We start from the raw sequence: 14,537 nt of genomic DNA, 5'->3' as shown, positions 1-14,537 counted from the left end.
ACCAAGCTACAATCCATATTTTCACTCTACACCCAGCAGATGTGAACTTGTTCACATTTATTTCTAATAAAAACAAAATATGAAAGGTAAAAACCAGTACAATACCACTTACATTCTCCAATGACACTTTAAGCTTGTTGGCCTTTGCTTCTGCTTCATTCATTCTGACTTGTAGCTTTTCCAGCAACATCTTCTTCTCTTGTACATCCTCTTTGGATTTTCTTGAAAATACTCCAAGGAATATGTGTGTGTGTCCACACAATAATCAATGGAATTATGACTACTGCTGAACGAACTGAGATTTCTTGATGAAGCTCGTCAACATTCGATGCAAAAGATGCATTTGCTTCAGCACCGTATGCATGAGCGCCAGAAGATGCATCGACCAGGAAAAATTTGACAAAATTTAAAGGACCTGCATAGTCCAGCCCATAACAGACCTGCAGATTCTACCCCATAAAGGACCTGCATTTGGGAAGTTAAAGGAATAAAGTTTAAAACAAATTTATGCAATAGGTCTTCCATGAAATTCGAAAAATCAAAAAAATGTAGGTATTACATAATAATGCAATAAGTGTGGGATAAAAATGATGTTACGAAGAAAGTAATAAGCAATAGCCACTGTAGCACATACACCAATTATGTTAGTGATGTCGTACAGAAATGAAGATTACAAAATTAAAAACATCCTCTAATCCAATCAATTGACAAGTCGCTCATCTAGGAAGTTGTACTGCACCTAAGGAAATAACCTAATGAATAACACCTAAGATACAATATCTGGAAGACTACAAATTTGTAGTATTTTTGTATTTTTATTTTATATTTTTTACAATTCATGCCACAAACGAATCCTAAATTTTAGGATTTCTCTGTGTCTACTAATGGCCTACTAACCAGCACAGTTTCCCATTGCATTCAAAATAAAATAAATAAATAAAATGTTATAGGATTTTAGAATCCTAAATTATCTTTGTGTTTTACATATGTTTTTTAACATTCGTTATTATGTTCCACGGTTGAGATTCAGGATTTTGGATTTGCAATATTGTTAAGGATAACTTGCTATGTTTAAGGATAACAATATCCAATACAGTTTTGGTGAAAAGTGAATGCATTACTTTTATTGTTTCAGTTAATCAATTGTGATCGTTGAACGTTGCGTTGATAATTTTTTTACAATTTGAAGCAAAAAAAAAAAATTTTCCAAAACCCATGTTTAGGTAATTTCAGTCCTACAAGTTTGCCTATCATTTAGAAGCCATTTTGGCTATGATTTTATAATTATAACTTTAAAGAGAAGAGGAAAAAAAAAACGTTTTTACATTTTTACCCGGTATTTTTAGTCCTACAATTTTGCCTATTAGTTAGAAGCAATTTTCTCCATGATTTTACAATTTTATCTTTAAAGGAAAAAATTTAAATTAAAAAAACCCCCGCGTTTTAGGTTTTTACCCGTAAAATTTAGTCTATTATTTACTACTAATTGTTCCATTTGTATCTACTTCCGGTGTGCCTATTGTGGTGTATTTGGAGGAAGCGTAATTTCCGTACTTTTGAGGATAGGGACAAGTCCGATGACCAGTTGCTCGCTTATTTTAGTGGGTCTCTTTTTGATTGGTGTAGGGGTTGGGGACTCACATGTAGTGATTCTATCCCTATGTTCCGTAGTTCTCTTCTCTGTAATTAATATGCTCTTTGTTGTCTCCGTTTGTTTTATTCTTTTAGTTATCTCATTGTCTCTCTTTTTTGTTTGTTTCCTTATCTGTATTGTCTGTTCTGCCTTGTCTTTTCATGAAGTAGCTTTTAATATATATCTTTCTTACTTATCAAAAAAAAAAATTAATTGTTCCATTTTTCTCAATCTGTGCCAATTTATTTATTACTTTTAATTTTTTTTTACAAATCTATTAGTAATATGTATATAATGGTCAATCACTCTCCTTTGCCTATATATTGTATGCTTCGAAATAGAGGTCACTGCAATATAAGTAATTGATACGTGATACTTATCCAAATTGCACAATTTGTATTTGTTGTATACAAGATCATACTCATCCAAATTCCACAGTTGTTGTCTTCTAATATTGTAATAAAAAAAGTGATAGTAATATTGCGATAAAAAAGAATAAGAAAAGCAATGACTAAGCTTTAACCTACAAGAAAAAGAGGAAGTAGTTGATTTGGAGGGAACATTACACCTTCGCCCAGGCTCTTCCTCACCAAATTCTTCGCGAAATGCCCTAAAGAACTTGTCTTTAATTCTTTTTCGTTTTCAGACTTGGAACCATCACCCATCATGCCATAGTCGATGAATTGGACTGCAGGACTGGTAAATATGTGGTACAATTCGTCCAGAATGGGTTTCTCCATTCTCTTCTTCTGTGCAAGATAAAACCATTAGCGAAGAAAAGTTACCGACCTTAAAATGTCAACTGCTGAAGAGCATAAGTAACAGAAACGTATTAGCACATTCAACAAAATTGCATTATAAGGCTATTACAAGTCCAAAACACGTAAGGTAAGAAAACTTAACAAATGTTTTTTCCTTCCCAAATCATAACTGCTTTGAATTTTTGCTCAACCGAAATTGTTTGGTATGCACTTTTAACTTCAGCTTGAACCCTCTTCAACCCAATACAAAATACACCTCATTTCAAGTATTGAAATACAAATCGATTGATAAAAAAAGTACATGGAAAATTGTCCTGCAATTACCCAATGAGGTAAAGATCCTGCAATTAGGATAAGATCCAGATGTGACAAATGAAGCATTTATTTGATTTTGTGTAGTTCACATGGGTTCTTTATGACCTCTGCAATCTTTAAATGTAAAATGTCTTACATCTGGATTAAATTTAGAGAAAGTTGGGGGGATTTAAATGGAAGGGGATCCTTTTCCATCCCATCAAATCTATATGCTAAAACAAACCAGAATGAAATTCATGGTCTTCTCATATTTGATATTCAAATTTTATTATGTTAAATAGACCAGAACCATCTCATGGTCTTCTAATTTTTTAAGTATTGAAATCAGAAAAACCTTTCACTTAGTAATAAATCAATTGGCTTAGAATAAATTATCCTCTATTTTTTATGAAAAATAAGACAGTCGAGTGTATGAAGTATTCAAAGGCTATTTGCAATCACTTCATTATCTCGGACAGTGAACTTCTGAATAAATAAAGTGTGCCACTTCCTTTATAGGGAGCGTAACAAGATATGACTAGACGTGATCAGAGATGAGTTTTCCCAACTAACACAAAATTGTATCAGGGAAAAAAAGACTATATTTAATTTGCAAGCACTGTTGATAAAAATAAAAATAAAAAAAAAATAAAAAGTTCAACTAAAGAGAGGAAGTGCTAGACAACCAACCTGTAATAAAGCTGTTGGAAACAGCGTCCACATATCCTGTCATTGACTGTGCCTTTGTTCTGATTATCTTAGCTTTTTCAACAGAATCCTCAGGCCAGTCAATTGTGGCAATATCCTCATCAGCAACTTCATCTTGAACTTTGCTAGCATTAGAAAGAATGGATTTACCAAGCATCAACAGTTGAGAAACAGCAAAACAGCACATTTCTGAGAGTCTCTGCAAAAAATTTATATATAAATAAAAATTTCATTTTTAACTACCAACAATAAAAAGTAAGCAACCATATTCAAAATAAGAGATTTGGGTCACATGTTTCCAATAAAGTCCCTAATATCTACATACATGAACTCCCTCTGAGTGAAGCGAGTCTATTCTGTCAGCAGTCCTTTGGATCATATCATTAACAGCTACTCCTACTAATGCATTACTGAACCTGGAATATTGAAAGCAATAATTGCAGCATAGTGAAAACGGTGTTTACCAAGGTCATGGAGAATTTCATTAACAGTAACCCAGCTGGTATCACCAATACTACAGGACAGAAAACTACACACCCTAAAATCCCTTATGTATGACAGAGGATTGAATAACCACTACACTAAAAATAGCTTCTTCTTTTTTGATAAATTTGATAGTTAGAATGGGGGCTCTTGGCACTACAAATCTAGTCTAAAACTAACAATGTTGCACTATCTAATTTCTAAAGCATTCAACTGTCCCCAATTCCACCATTTAACTATATGTTTCCCGTATGTGTTGATCCATGCCAAATGTCAAATGAATGTGATGTTGAAACAAACTGAATGGAAAGATAAATTTCTTTAAAGAAACTTCAAGTTTGAGTACAATATGGACAAGACAGCTCCCAATTCCAATTACCTAATAGTTGAGAAGGGAAATTGGCACAGAGTAATGACATATTCTAAAAATGGGCTTAGTGCAAAATGTATCACACAAAAAGTCAGTTACTGGTATAAAAATATCCACAGATTTACAGCTGGTATAATTTGATCTTGGCTTTGTGTTTGCACAAAATGTAGAACTTGAGGGGAAAAGAAGTCAGGATAAACAAGAGACTTACAGGTTTTTTTTTTTTTTGATAAGTAATCAGAAAAAGAGACTTAGAGGATTTTATAAAGCAACAGTGATTACAACATGCAGTCATATCAGCTATACAAGATTTGGAAATTAGATAATGGGAACTAAATCAAAAGTCGTATATAAGTGCAAGCTGAAGCAAGACAACTAACAAACCAGTGCAGAATCACATGCAACATCCATTAACTGTTGAGAAGATGATAACTTTACAAGAAATTTACCCCACAGCCATGTCAGCAGCCTTGCTCACACTTGAGTCGTGTAATTTCTTCATCTCATCATCACTTCCCTCAGCCCCAGTGTCTACTTTCTTCCCTTTGTCTGTCTCTACACCATTTCAATCCATTTCAGTAGTCAAACTAAAAATTTGCTGGACCTGTTTAAGCAGTAGTCACATGCAGGTCTCTGTTCCGATGATAATTTTGCTTTTCTTCGGTTACATAACAGGCCATGATGGTTGGACAATGCCTCCAGCTCCTGCCAGTATTAAACTTTAACAATGTCAATGATACTATTGTTTTAACTATCAAAATTCAACTCCAAAGTTAAGAAAATGACCTCCAACGATTCTGGACCTCCATATATGTAGAAGCATCGATCAAATGTCACTTCCTCGTACAACTGATCCTCATCAGTTTGTTGTTCAGTTTCTTTTGAATTCTTCTCAACTTCAATACCAGTTTCAGTAATTAGTAGATCAATAGTCTCCTTGCCTACAAGTTCAACCACTTGCATTCCCTTTGCTGTAAAAGCTTTCCCAGTCTGTAACATTGAAGGTAAGGAATAAGCAAATTGGCAACATTGATAAGCAACATGGTATGGATCATCACACTGATGCAAACCTCTAATATTGACGGTGCAACAGAGCCAGGTGCTGGTAATCCACCATGCTGAATAGATTCTGCCAGGTTAACAGCAGAATGCTCAATTCTGAAGAAGATAAAACATAAAACTCATTTGATCAACAAATGAAACAGCTGGTTGTGACGAGCATAATAACAAGAGAGTATCATAAATTCTAATCAAATGGAACCTAATTTACTATCATCCAGTGAAAGAAATAAAGAGTTGAATTCAGAAATTGTCAAAATGAAATGATATTAGAAACAAGGCAATCCACTACAGCCAAACTACAACCAAAACTCAATCTCAATTTCTTCCTTGATAAGCGAAACTAGAACCAAAACCCCTTGGGAAAAATCCACTACAGCCAAGTCAACATCCGAAACTACAAAACCACAACCCTCATTCCTCACGAACCTCTTCAACAACCACCACCACCATCTACAATGAAATTATTCTTTACTAACAAAACTGCCACGCATTCAAAAACAGCACAATCCAAACACCAAAAATTGGAACTTATAAATTCAACCAATTCCCCTATAAACCAACCCTAATTTCCAAAATTAGCAACCACTTAAATTTATTATGTATTAAAAATAAATTTTTGCAGCACAATGCCATTAAACTAATCAAATTGGTTGAAGAAAAATATAATCAACCTCCAACCCCCCAAAAAATGGATCTGATAACTCAACCAGTTCACCTAAAAACCCTAATTTCCAAAAACTAATTACATTGTCCAAGCATTGAAATAAAAATCCAAACTAGTGCAGCACAATGCGACTAAACTAAACCAATCAGATTGATTAGAAGCAAAAAAGAATGAAAAACAATTAGATTTGATGCTAACCGCCTGAGCTTACCAAACTAAATACATGAATATGTATGGATTTTTTGTTTTATTTTTTTTTTTGGGTACACAAATCAGAAGATATGACGTACAACTAGAAGCCTTTAATGCTAACCGCCTGACCTTACCAAACCCAATTTACTAATGGGATGCTGAATAGCACAGTGGTAACCATGTTTGCAGGATCCCAATCTCAGCTATAACAAGTTCTAATGTCCAGCAGTTCGCTCAAACCCCAAATAGCAATTTCACCCCTTCAGAACAATTAGTTAAACGCGGAGACACAGAGTAAAAGCTTTCCCTCAAAACCAAAAGTAAAGCTTCCCTAATAACATCATACCACATCTTGGAGTCAGCCACCCAACTGTGGGAAGCAGCTAGTTTATTTCTATCTTCCCAGTATTTTCCAAGAAAGCTAAGTTGGATCCCTTCCAACAAGTACAACTCCTAATGTTACATGCATCCAGCAACATTCGATTTCATATCATTTTGAAACCTCTATAAGTCAACATTATTTTTTTTTGATAGGTAAGAAAAAATATATTCAAAAAACTACTACATGCCAAATAGCACCAGCATAACACAAGTACAAAAAAGAGAAGCAGCGAAGAAAAACAAAAAACATTAATGACCAAAGGTTGGAAAGAGAGCTAAGGAAAAGAGGAAGAGAGTCACTAGATGTGAGCTAAGGTTTCAGAACGCAGTAATGCATATAGAGAAGTCAATATTATGGTCCAATTCCATGACTGTAGCACTTACTCAAGGTTCACCAATTTTGTGTTTTTTAGCCCTCGTGTAATGTTTCGGTGGGGGAGGAGGTTGCGGGGCATCAACCTTAGGGTCATCATCGTGCTGCAAATTCCATTAGATGCATGCAATCAATATTCAATATAATGGTAAGAATAAAGTGAAGTAGAAAATATATTATTACATTCAAATTAAAGTTATCATACCATAGCAGGGCCTCGGTGTCCTATTTTGTGTCCACCTGTCCCACAAGTCGGTGCTCTTCTACTGCGTTGCGGTCTACCTCGTGGGGGTGAGGGCTCATGAGGGGGATGCTCGTCCGGTACATCAGTATGTGGCTCTACAGTGTCAATCCCAACCGGAGGTCCTATAGGGTCGGATGAGGATGCGGTAGGTGGGTAATCCTGCTCTATGTAGAGGGTAGGAGTGGGTGCACTAGAGCCGGTGTGTGGGTATGAGGGTGTCTCGGGGAGTATAGGAGGGGTGACATTTTGGTCAATACTGACATCAAAATTGGGCTGCGAAGGTGGGCTGGGTGAAGGGACCTCGGGCTGAGGAGATGCATATGGGATGGGTGAAGGGACCTCAGGATGAGGATATGCCTGCGGGATGGGTGGAGGCATCTCAAGAGTAGTTACAACCCGAGGGGTTGTTGCATGCCGACCACGGCCCCTGACTGCACTTGTGCTTGGGGTTGCTGTAGCAGGCCGAAGACGACCCCTAGCTGCACTTGTGCTTGGGCTTGTAGTAGCACGATGACCACGGGTCGGTGTACTTACGGGTGCTGCACTTGTGCTTGGGGTTGCAGCAGCTGCTAGTTCAGTCTCATCCCCATTGTTTGCATGCTCATTTACTGCAGGATCACCATCAAGGCCAGCCACATTATTTAGGACACGCCGGACATAGTTGTGAGCTTGGCTGCCTTCAGGAAGCATCACCAACAGCGCTAAATGGCTTTGAATCTGAAACGGAGAAAGAACCAGTACAATTAGACTTGACACATTTATGTATCAATTAATGATTGAATAATATAATAGTTATGAATCTACTCAAAACTAACAGTTCTATTAGAATATTATATGTATCAAAAACTATTTCATTACATGACAGTCAAATCAAACTAGATTTGCCGAGAAATTCATAGAAATTAATTCTATGTTCATACATGTACTCAAGTAAAACGAAGTAGGCAATCAAATGTAAGTAGAACACATTACCATAATATCTAATTTAGCGCTGTTGCGGTCGACATACTTTCGAGTCACCGGACGATACCAGACGTAATAGGCATGATTGCGGGGCATCTCACCAATCTGAGGAGGTGCATGACAAAGTTGTTGTCGTCTCATTTCCCAGGAAATGATATATGGTCGATGCTCGTCCCTCCAATTCTTTTCCACCTTCCCACGTAAGTCGATTTTATGCAGCCTATCATCGTAGAAAACATGGTCAGGCGGCTCTTGCGCCAAGCCAAACTGTCGCAGGACACGGTCTGGGTGGTGTCTCTCTACTATACAAAAGCACACAAGCGGCACCCTTGCTGTCCACGTATCCCTGGCTGCAACACAGAACTCAGGAAGGTGGCCGAAGTGTGCCTCGTATGGCTGCCACACGATCTACGATAGAAAAAAAAAACAATTATCATAGCATCTTCAAATGTGAAACAAGGGAAAATACATAGATAAAGGGTAAAACTAAAATTATAACAAAAGATATGTTAAAGGATGAAGCAATCATATTATTAATGGAGATGATCATAACCAAACAATTTTTTTTAATTTTATTACCTGCTCTGGCTGCATTCTAACTAATAGCTCGCGATAGTGGACCAAGGCCATGCCGAATGGCCTACTCTTCGGGCTTGGCACCCGCACCCACCTACAATTACAAGCAAGCAAATAACATAAGAACAATAATACAATTTAGTTACTAATAAGAGTACATTGCAGAACACACTTGGTATCAGGAAAAGACTTACTTAGATGCAAGTGGAGCATATGGCCATGGGCCATAATCACATCCAGGTGGGGGCTCTATTCTCGGGCACAAGAATGGCAACCTTGCCCATGCCCAATACTGGACCAACGTGCACGCCCCACCAATCTGCGATGCCCCTTTCTCGCTTGCCCGACACAACTCCCTATATAACCACGCCAGGCAACCACTACCCCAACTATACTGTGGCGGATCACGAAGGTTACGCAGGAACTCTAGGAACATCAAATGCACCCTATCTCCTGACTTGTCCATGAAAAGTTTGTCCCCTATTAGCGCTAACATATAGCACCGGGCATACCGGTGTATCTGCATCTCCGTTGCGTCATGAGGCAATGGCGCTGCAACGGCCTCAACAAGTCGGCTGATGAGAATTCTTTGCCCCACCAATGTTTTATTGTCATTCGGCGGACTAAAACCCAGCAACTCCGTACACAATTGCCTCCAACCCCCATCATTCACCACAGCAGTCGGCCCAACCAAGACGTCACCGTCTATAGGAAGTCCGAAAATTACCTCCACATCTTGTAAGGTGATTGTCATCTCACCATGTGGAAGATGGAAAGTATGAGTCTCCGGCCGCCATCGCTCAACTAGGGCCGATATTAAGCAATTATCTATCTCTCTTGAAGGGGCTCTAAATAATCCTTCTAGCCTTAGCAATTTGATAATATCAATGACTCGATTATCTTCCATCTGAACGTTTGCCATCTCCTTAGTGCGACCACGGCACGTAAGTGGGCCCGAGTCCTACAAAATCGATCAAAATAATAGCGATCGTTAGAACTAGAAATACAACATTGAAAGAACTAGCTAACTAACAGTCGAAGACAACGTAAATATTAAAGCAGTTGTTACAACTAGAAATTTCACCTCGCCATTCCAAATGGCCTCTGATCGATGATATGGCTGTCGTGTCAACAATGACCTCTGACGCGGACCGGGGTCCAAGACCTCTAACTCCTCATCAATCTGAGGCTCCATACTGCAAACAGTGCAACTGTGAGATCATTAATAGTGTAGGGGCAAAGGAGTGCTACTGTAAAATAGAATTTTCTTCAAAAAAGATAAGTTCGCAATCATACCAAAAAACATGCGAATCGATGATGTTGACGCAATCAAAGAAATTAGAATTGTTAAGTTAGAAAAAAACGTAATGAATTTTTTGGAGTTGGAATAATTTCGTAAACTTTTACAATTAAAAGAAATTGAATTATGTACCACCCAACATAAGGATGATCAACACATACACGTACACACACATTTTCCAATTCTAATAATTGCAGTTAAATATTCAATTAGAATTGCTTACTATACCAGTCCCAATATCAATATTCACGTAAAAGAAAAAGGGAGTTCATAAGGCATGCCAAAACATTAGTATTTTACTGATCCAGTCAATTCTTCCACCAAAGGGAATATGGAATAGAATTCACCTAGGTTTATGATTTGCAGATTATGACGCCTGTGCTACATTGAAGCATAAATGCATTGCTCATTTTTCCCGCAACCAAACCATTAAAATTACGAGAAATTTTTTTCCAATTATCGTTTGGTCACAACTTGAATTAAAACACATAAAAACAACACCCAGCCTATTAAAATTAGAATCTTGAAACTCATTCAGCCACAAAGTCTCCATAAAATTTTGGACTAATAATGGGAATTAGACAAACTTACCCCATGCTATGCAATATTGAAATAACACAAAACTTAATTAGTTTTGCTTATAAAAATTTAAGCTCTATCTATGAGGAAAAAAAATGTTAGGAAAGTAAGATCAATGAGCCATATATGTGTTCTCTATGAACTGTTTATATAATAATATGGATGCCCTCCCTCAAGCTCATTACTACCCAAATGCTACAATCCATTAAAAATCCAGCATTATTACATTCTAATTAAAATTAGAATAAAGATTTGTAAGTTCTTGACACTAACTAACTAATAAAACATCTCCTTCATTTGCATGTGTCACACATTTGGCGCGTGTAACTCCAATATAAATTGCATGTCCATCTTAACAATTTTGCAAAGGCAGAAATTTTTGGACGGGGGTAGGGGAAATTTGGTTCAAGGATTTCTTCAAATACTATTACAGGAATTGAGAAAGGAAAGAGAAATGGATGGCTTTTGTTACGTTTGCTTTGGGCTGAACAGGTGTAACATGCGGGCCAATTAGTGGCTTTTATTATGATTGTTTCGGGTTGAATAGGTGTATAGGTGAGTCTTCCCGACGCAACGTACGGTATTTTAAAGAAAAAATTGTAAACGTGGCAGCATTTTAAATGGTCATTTTTCTTATTTGTCATTACCTCCTTAATTCTAGGAACTTATTTTCTCTCAGCTTCTGCTATTATATATATATAGATATATAGATTGGTTAGGGGATATATATATAATTCATTCGGTTATGGTAGCCTATGGTTTTGTCATGTAACACGTTCAAGAGAAATTGTAAAATAGTCCGTGTATCGCACAGGACATCATCTAGTTTAAATTAACTATAAGAGGATTATAGCTAAAGTTAATTTTCACAATGATGATGGACAAATTCAAGCTCTCAACATCGAAATCAATCATGAGTCTCAACAAAATTGGTTTATTCCTAACAATATGAAGAAAGGAATGAGGAAGCTACTTTACCTCTTGAATTAACATCAATAAGCCTATAAAAACAAGAGCAAATTACACTTTCCCACAGTAAACTATTATCTTCATTACACTTAACCCATTGAACTATTAGAAATTGAGTTTTATCAATTATTTCTTTGTTTTCTTTGGTCTCTTTCTGTTTAGAATGATAAAGATTGACAGATATCAATCTATGGAAACCAAACAATGACTCATTCCTTATTCCCATGGCTGAACCAAATGGGGCACAACCCCAAAACCCTGTCCACGCTCAAATACAGATGTTCTGGTGTAAGTTCTCATTTTTGTGAAATGAATATTCTCACTTATTACTTCACAACTCATACACCGTTCATAGAAGCATTTCATCAAACCCATAATTTGCTTTACAAACCCACAAACGAAAATACAATCAGAAAATTAAAACAAACCCAAAACAAATCAGTGAAAATACCATGAATCAAGATACACAAACAAATCAAACAAAACCCACAAACAAATCAAACAAAACCCACGAACAAATCAAATGAAACCCCAACAAACTAGATTAAATATCAATGTAATCAAGATATTAACACTTTTTACACTAATGAAACCCAATCAAATGCTCAATCAGTTCAAAAAATTTAATTTCCCAAACAACCAAACAGAATAACATACATGCATTCACCGAAATGACATGAACCACCAAAACCCAGAAAGATCCGAAATTGAAAAACGAAATAGGAAACATCATGAAATTCCAAAACCTAAGATTGAAGTTGGAGAAAGAGAGAGTACCTTAGGCGCACGGTGGTTCAATGGGAGCAGTACTGACTTTGAGTGCCTGACTGTCAATGGAAGCAGAACTGAGTTTCGGTGGCTGAGTGTCAATCGCAGCAGCACCTTCGGCACGGCGAGTTTGAGAGCGGAGTGTCTGAGAGTGAGTTGTTTCTGAAATTTTTACAGTGAGGGGAAGAGTTTGAGAGAGCTTGAGAGAGTTTGACAGAGCTTGAGAGAGTTTGAGAGAGCGGTGTCTGAGATGGAGAGATTTTGAACCGGGTCTCTGTAGATTCTTTTAAGTGGGAAGGGAGAAAAACGTTAAAGCGAAAGCGAGTTTATAAAACTCGATTTTTGAAATCGAGTTTTATAAACTCGCTATCCAACTGGACACTTGCGCCATGTCAGCAGATGAAAAACAACAAAAACGAGTCTTAAAACGTCGATTTTTAAATTGAATCTCGAGTTTAAGAAACTCGAGATGCTATTATTACAAATACTTTCGCAACAGGACAACTAACAAAATACTTAGCATATTACAGTTATTTAGCAACGAAAATCGAAGTAAAGACACTTTTAACTAATCTGTTGGGTTGGGTTGGTTGGGCTCTTGGGCAATTGGGCTTATTGGTGTGGTTAGTTGATAAGCTGATTGATGGGTTGGTTCATTTGATTTTATTTTAATGACATCATTGTGCAACTTTGTAGGTTTTATGTCTTGACTCAACAGTTGTGGTGTTTTTTTTCTTTTAATTGATTAATCTGCTTGGCAAATATTACCTAATCAGTTTGGTGTTTTATACTTTCTCAAAAAAAAAAAAAAAAAAAAAAAGGTTAGGTGTTTTATACAATTAGGAAGTTTGACATTAAATACGTTTTGTGTGCATCTCCATGAAGAATTTTATTATAGGGCTCAAAATAGTTAATGTGGGTTTTTCTTATTCTAAACTCATTACTCATTTGTGATAATGTTACTCTTTCATTGATCTCTCTTTGAAGATTTATAACTTCTTTGGAGAGAATGGATGTGAGAGCCGAAATGCCTAAATTTGGTAAATTTTGATAATTCTAAATTCAAAAACTTTTTTATATTAAAAAAATATTTCTTAAAAAAAAAAAAAAAACCTTAAAATAAGGGGAGAAGAAAATTTTGAACTTCAGTTCTCCTTTCAAGGGAACTAGATAGTGTTATTGAGCCATAAGGCTCTTGATTGAATTCCCACTTAATGTTAAATTTTAATATTAAAACATATAAATTAAAATGTAAAATGGATGACGAAATGGGTGGATGGTAAGCTCACAAGTTGGTGTGCATATCATGTGTTATGGTACAATCTTGAATGTTCTCCATGTATATAAATTCACTAAATTGCAATGAAATGGAAGACTAGGCTCATATACATATGATTTTTTTTTCTTTGTTTTATGAGCTAATCTTCACATTCAAATCATACCTTTTTTTTTTTTTTGTGGATTTCAGTTAACTTAACTGGTAAAGTCTCTAATAGTTGAACAAGAGATTTAAGGTTCAATCTCAGCTTGTACCAAAAACTGATTGGTGTCTTGGTTTGATGACAAAGAGTGCTCATCAAGAACGGATGCTATAAATTGAAACTCTCTAAAAATATATATATATATTTTTTATCCAAAAGATTTTCTAATTAAATAATCCTCAAGAATAGTAACTCCATCCAAAGAATATCAAATTGCCACCGGTATGTGCCTAATTCGTTTCATTTCCCAAGATTTGGTTAATTTGTGTTCAGAAAACTATGGATTGTCTATATTTTTACATAATTGTTTTGAACATTGTGCTTTTCTTAAATCCTTATATTTAGTGCCCTAGATAAAATTAATCCAAACAATGCTGCATCTTTTGAATCCACATTTGAAGTAACACCATCACTTATCCTAGTGTCATTTTCTCCATTGCACAATGTCTCACCTCAGTAGCCTCTTCACAAATTCTACATACATAAAAGAAAATTGGGTCTTAGATGGATTTGAGTCTAGAATGGCACTAGATTTGAGAGGTGTTGGGTCCATTAACCATGCTCATGCCCACTCAATGTATAATTTAGGTCCCATTAAAAATAAATAAATAAATAGAATAAAAAAACATATAATTTAGGTCATATAGACATATCATGAAGAGAGAGAGAGAGAGAGAGAGAGAGAGAGAGAGAGAGAGAGAGAGAGAGAGGAATCCAAACCTTCAATGAAGAAAAA

At 36.2% G+C, this 14,537-nt stretch overlaps 1 protein-coding gene and 1 pseudogene across 1 annotated transcript; both read right to left on the bottom strand.

The window, feature by feature from the left end:
• Positions 1–2,284: 2,284 nt before the first annotated feature.
• Positions 2,285–7,289, bottom strand: LOC115984061 (annotated as a pseudogene).
• LOC115985124 (serine/threonine-protein phosphatase 7 long form homolog) lies at positions 7,121–12,581 on the bottom strand. The gene is made up of 6 exons (XM_031108093.1): positions 12,330–12,581; positions 9,789–9,900; positions 8,899–9,665; positions 8,708–8,798; positions 8,138–8,536; positions 7,121–7,882 (listed from the first exon to the last, which is right to left on the bottom strand). Exons 2-6 carry the CDS (start codon positions 9,897–9,899, stop codon positions 7,121–7,123), a joined length of 2,130 nt encoding a protein of 709 aa, XP_030963953.1. The 5' UTR covers position 9,900; positions 12,330–12,581.
• Positions 12,582–14,537: the final 1,956 nt, after the last annotated feature.

This window comes from Quercus lobata, chromosome 4 (genome assembly GCF_001633185.2).
Source record: "Quercus lobata isolate SW786 chromosome 4, ValleyOak3.0 Primary Assembly, whole genome shotgun sequence".
NCBI classification, from domain to species: domain Eukaryota; kingdom Viridiplantae; phylum Streptophyta; class Magnoliopsida; order Fagales; family Fagaceae; genus Quercus; species Quercus lobata.
Note: the sequence above shows the minus strand (reverse complement) of the source record. Positions and strands in the feature narration are given on the sequence as shown.

Excerpts from the sequence above, each read along its gene's own strand:
- LOC115985124 (XM_031108093.1), bottom strand. The coding sequence starts at position 9,899 with ATGGAGCCTCAGATTGATGAGGAGTTAGAGGTCTTGGACCCCGGTCCG. Across the intron at positions 8,537-8,707 it reads TTAGAATGCAGCCAGAGCAG|ATCGTGTGGCAGCCATACGA; the intron begins GTAATAAAATTA and ends TTTCTATCGTAG. Across the intron at positions 7,883-8,137 it reads GCGCTAAATTAGATATTATG|ATTCAAAGCCATTTAGCGCT; the intron begins GTAATGTGTTCT and ends TCTCCGTTTCAG.